At 36.7% G+C, this 1,024-nt stretch overlaps 1 protein-coding gene across 1 annotated transcript in view; it reads left to right on the forward strand.

Annotated features, from left to right (window-relative positions):
* Positions 1-1,024, forward strand: part of LOC106875347 (uncharacterized) — a 72,640-nt gene that overhangs the window by 64,433 nt on the left and 7,183 nt on the right. Inside the window, 1 exon segment of the mRNA XM_052967243.1 lies at positions 446-1,024. This exon segment is cut by the window's right edge and continues 4 nt beyond it. Within this exon segment, the coding sequence (XP_052823203.1) occupies positions 446-1,024 (579 nt within the window).

Here is a 1,024-nt window from a genome sequence, read left to right on the forward strand (position 1 = left end):
GGGGGGGGGGGTCCAATAAAATAGATTTAAATTATTAATGGTGACATTCTATGGATATACTTTCTCAGTAAACTTCCCTCACAGTGAACTTTCTTAGCAGTGAATTGAATGATACTTATTTTATTGACTTCAGAAAAATGAAAGGCAAAGTTGACCTCAACAGGATTTGAACTTCTGTGATCATGATGACAATGACGATGACGATTTAGGTATGAGGCCAATAATTTTGAGGGAAGGGGTTAGTTGATATCATCTAGCCAAGTAGTAATTTATTTTAACAGTCCTGGAGGAATGACAGGCAAAGCTTGACTTCTGTAGGGTTTCAACTCAATAATAAACAGTATAATTTTTCAGGAGTATATGTGTGACTTGAAAGATTGAAGATACATTTCTCACTTCTTTTCAGCAGAGATTTATGTGGGCTTTTTATTTTTATTTTTTTTAGTACCATGAAGAAAATCCTTACAGAGCCCCAGTAGAGTTGGGGTGGAGTCAAAGTAGTTTCCACGATGTTGATGAACAATGTCATTGTAAAGAGAGAGAGGAAGCAAAAGAGAGAGAGAAACAAAGACGGAGAGAAGAAAGAGAGAGAGAAGAGAGAGAGAGAGAAGAAAGAGAGAGAGAAGAAAGAGAGAGACAAAAAAGAGAGAGAGAAGAAAGAGAGAGAGAAGAAAAAGAGAGGGCAGAAAGAGAGAGAGAAGAAAGACGGAGAGAAAAGAGAGAGAGAAAAAAGAGAGAGAAAGAAGAAAGAATGAGAGAAAAGAGAGAGAGAAAAAAGCGTGAGAGAGAAGAAAGAATAAGAGAAAAGAAAGAGAAGAAAAAAAGAGAGCGAGAAGAAAGAGAGAGAGAGAGAAAAGAGAGAGAGAAAGAAAATGAAAAAGAGGAAGAAAAGGAAAAAGAGGAAGAAAAGGAAAAAGAGGAAGAGGAAGAAAGTGAGAAACGTAGTGAAGAAGAAATTGAGAAACGTAGTGAGGAAGAAATTGAGAAACGTAGTGAGGAAGAAAGTGAGAAACGTAGTGAGGAA

This window comes from Octopus bimaculoides, chromosome 1 (assembly GCF_001194135.2).
Source record: "Octopus bimaculoides isolate UCB-OBI-ISO-001 chromosome 1, ASM119413v2, whole genome shotgun sequence".
In the NCBI taxonomy this organism is placed as follows: domain Eukaryota; kingdom Metazoa; phylum Mollusca; class Cephalopoda; order Octopoda; family Octopodidae; genus Octopus; species Octopus bimaculoides.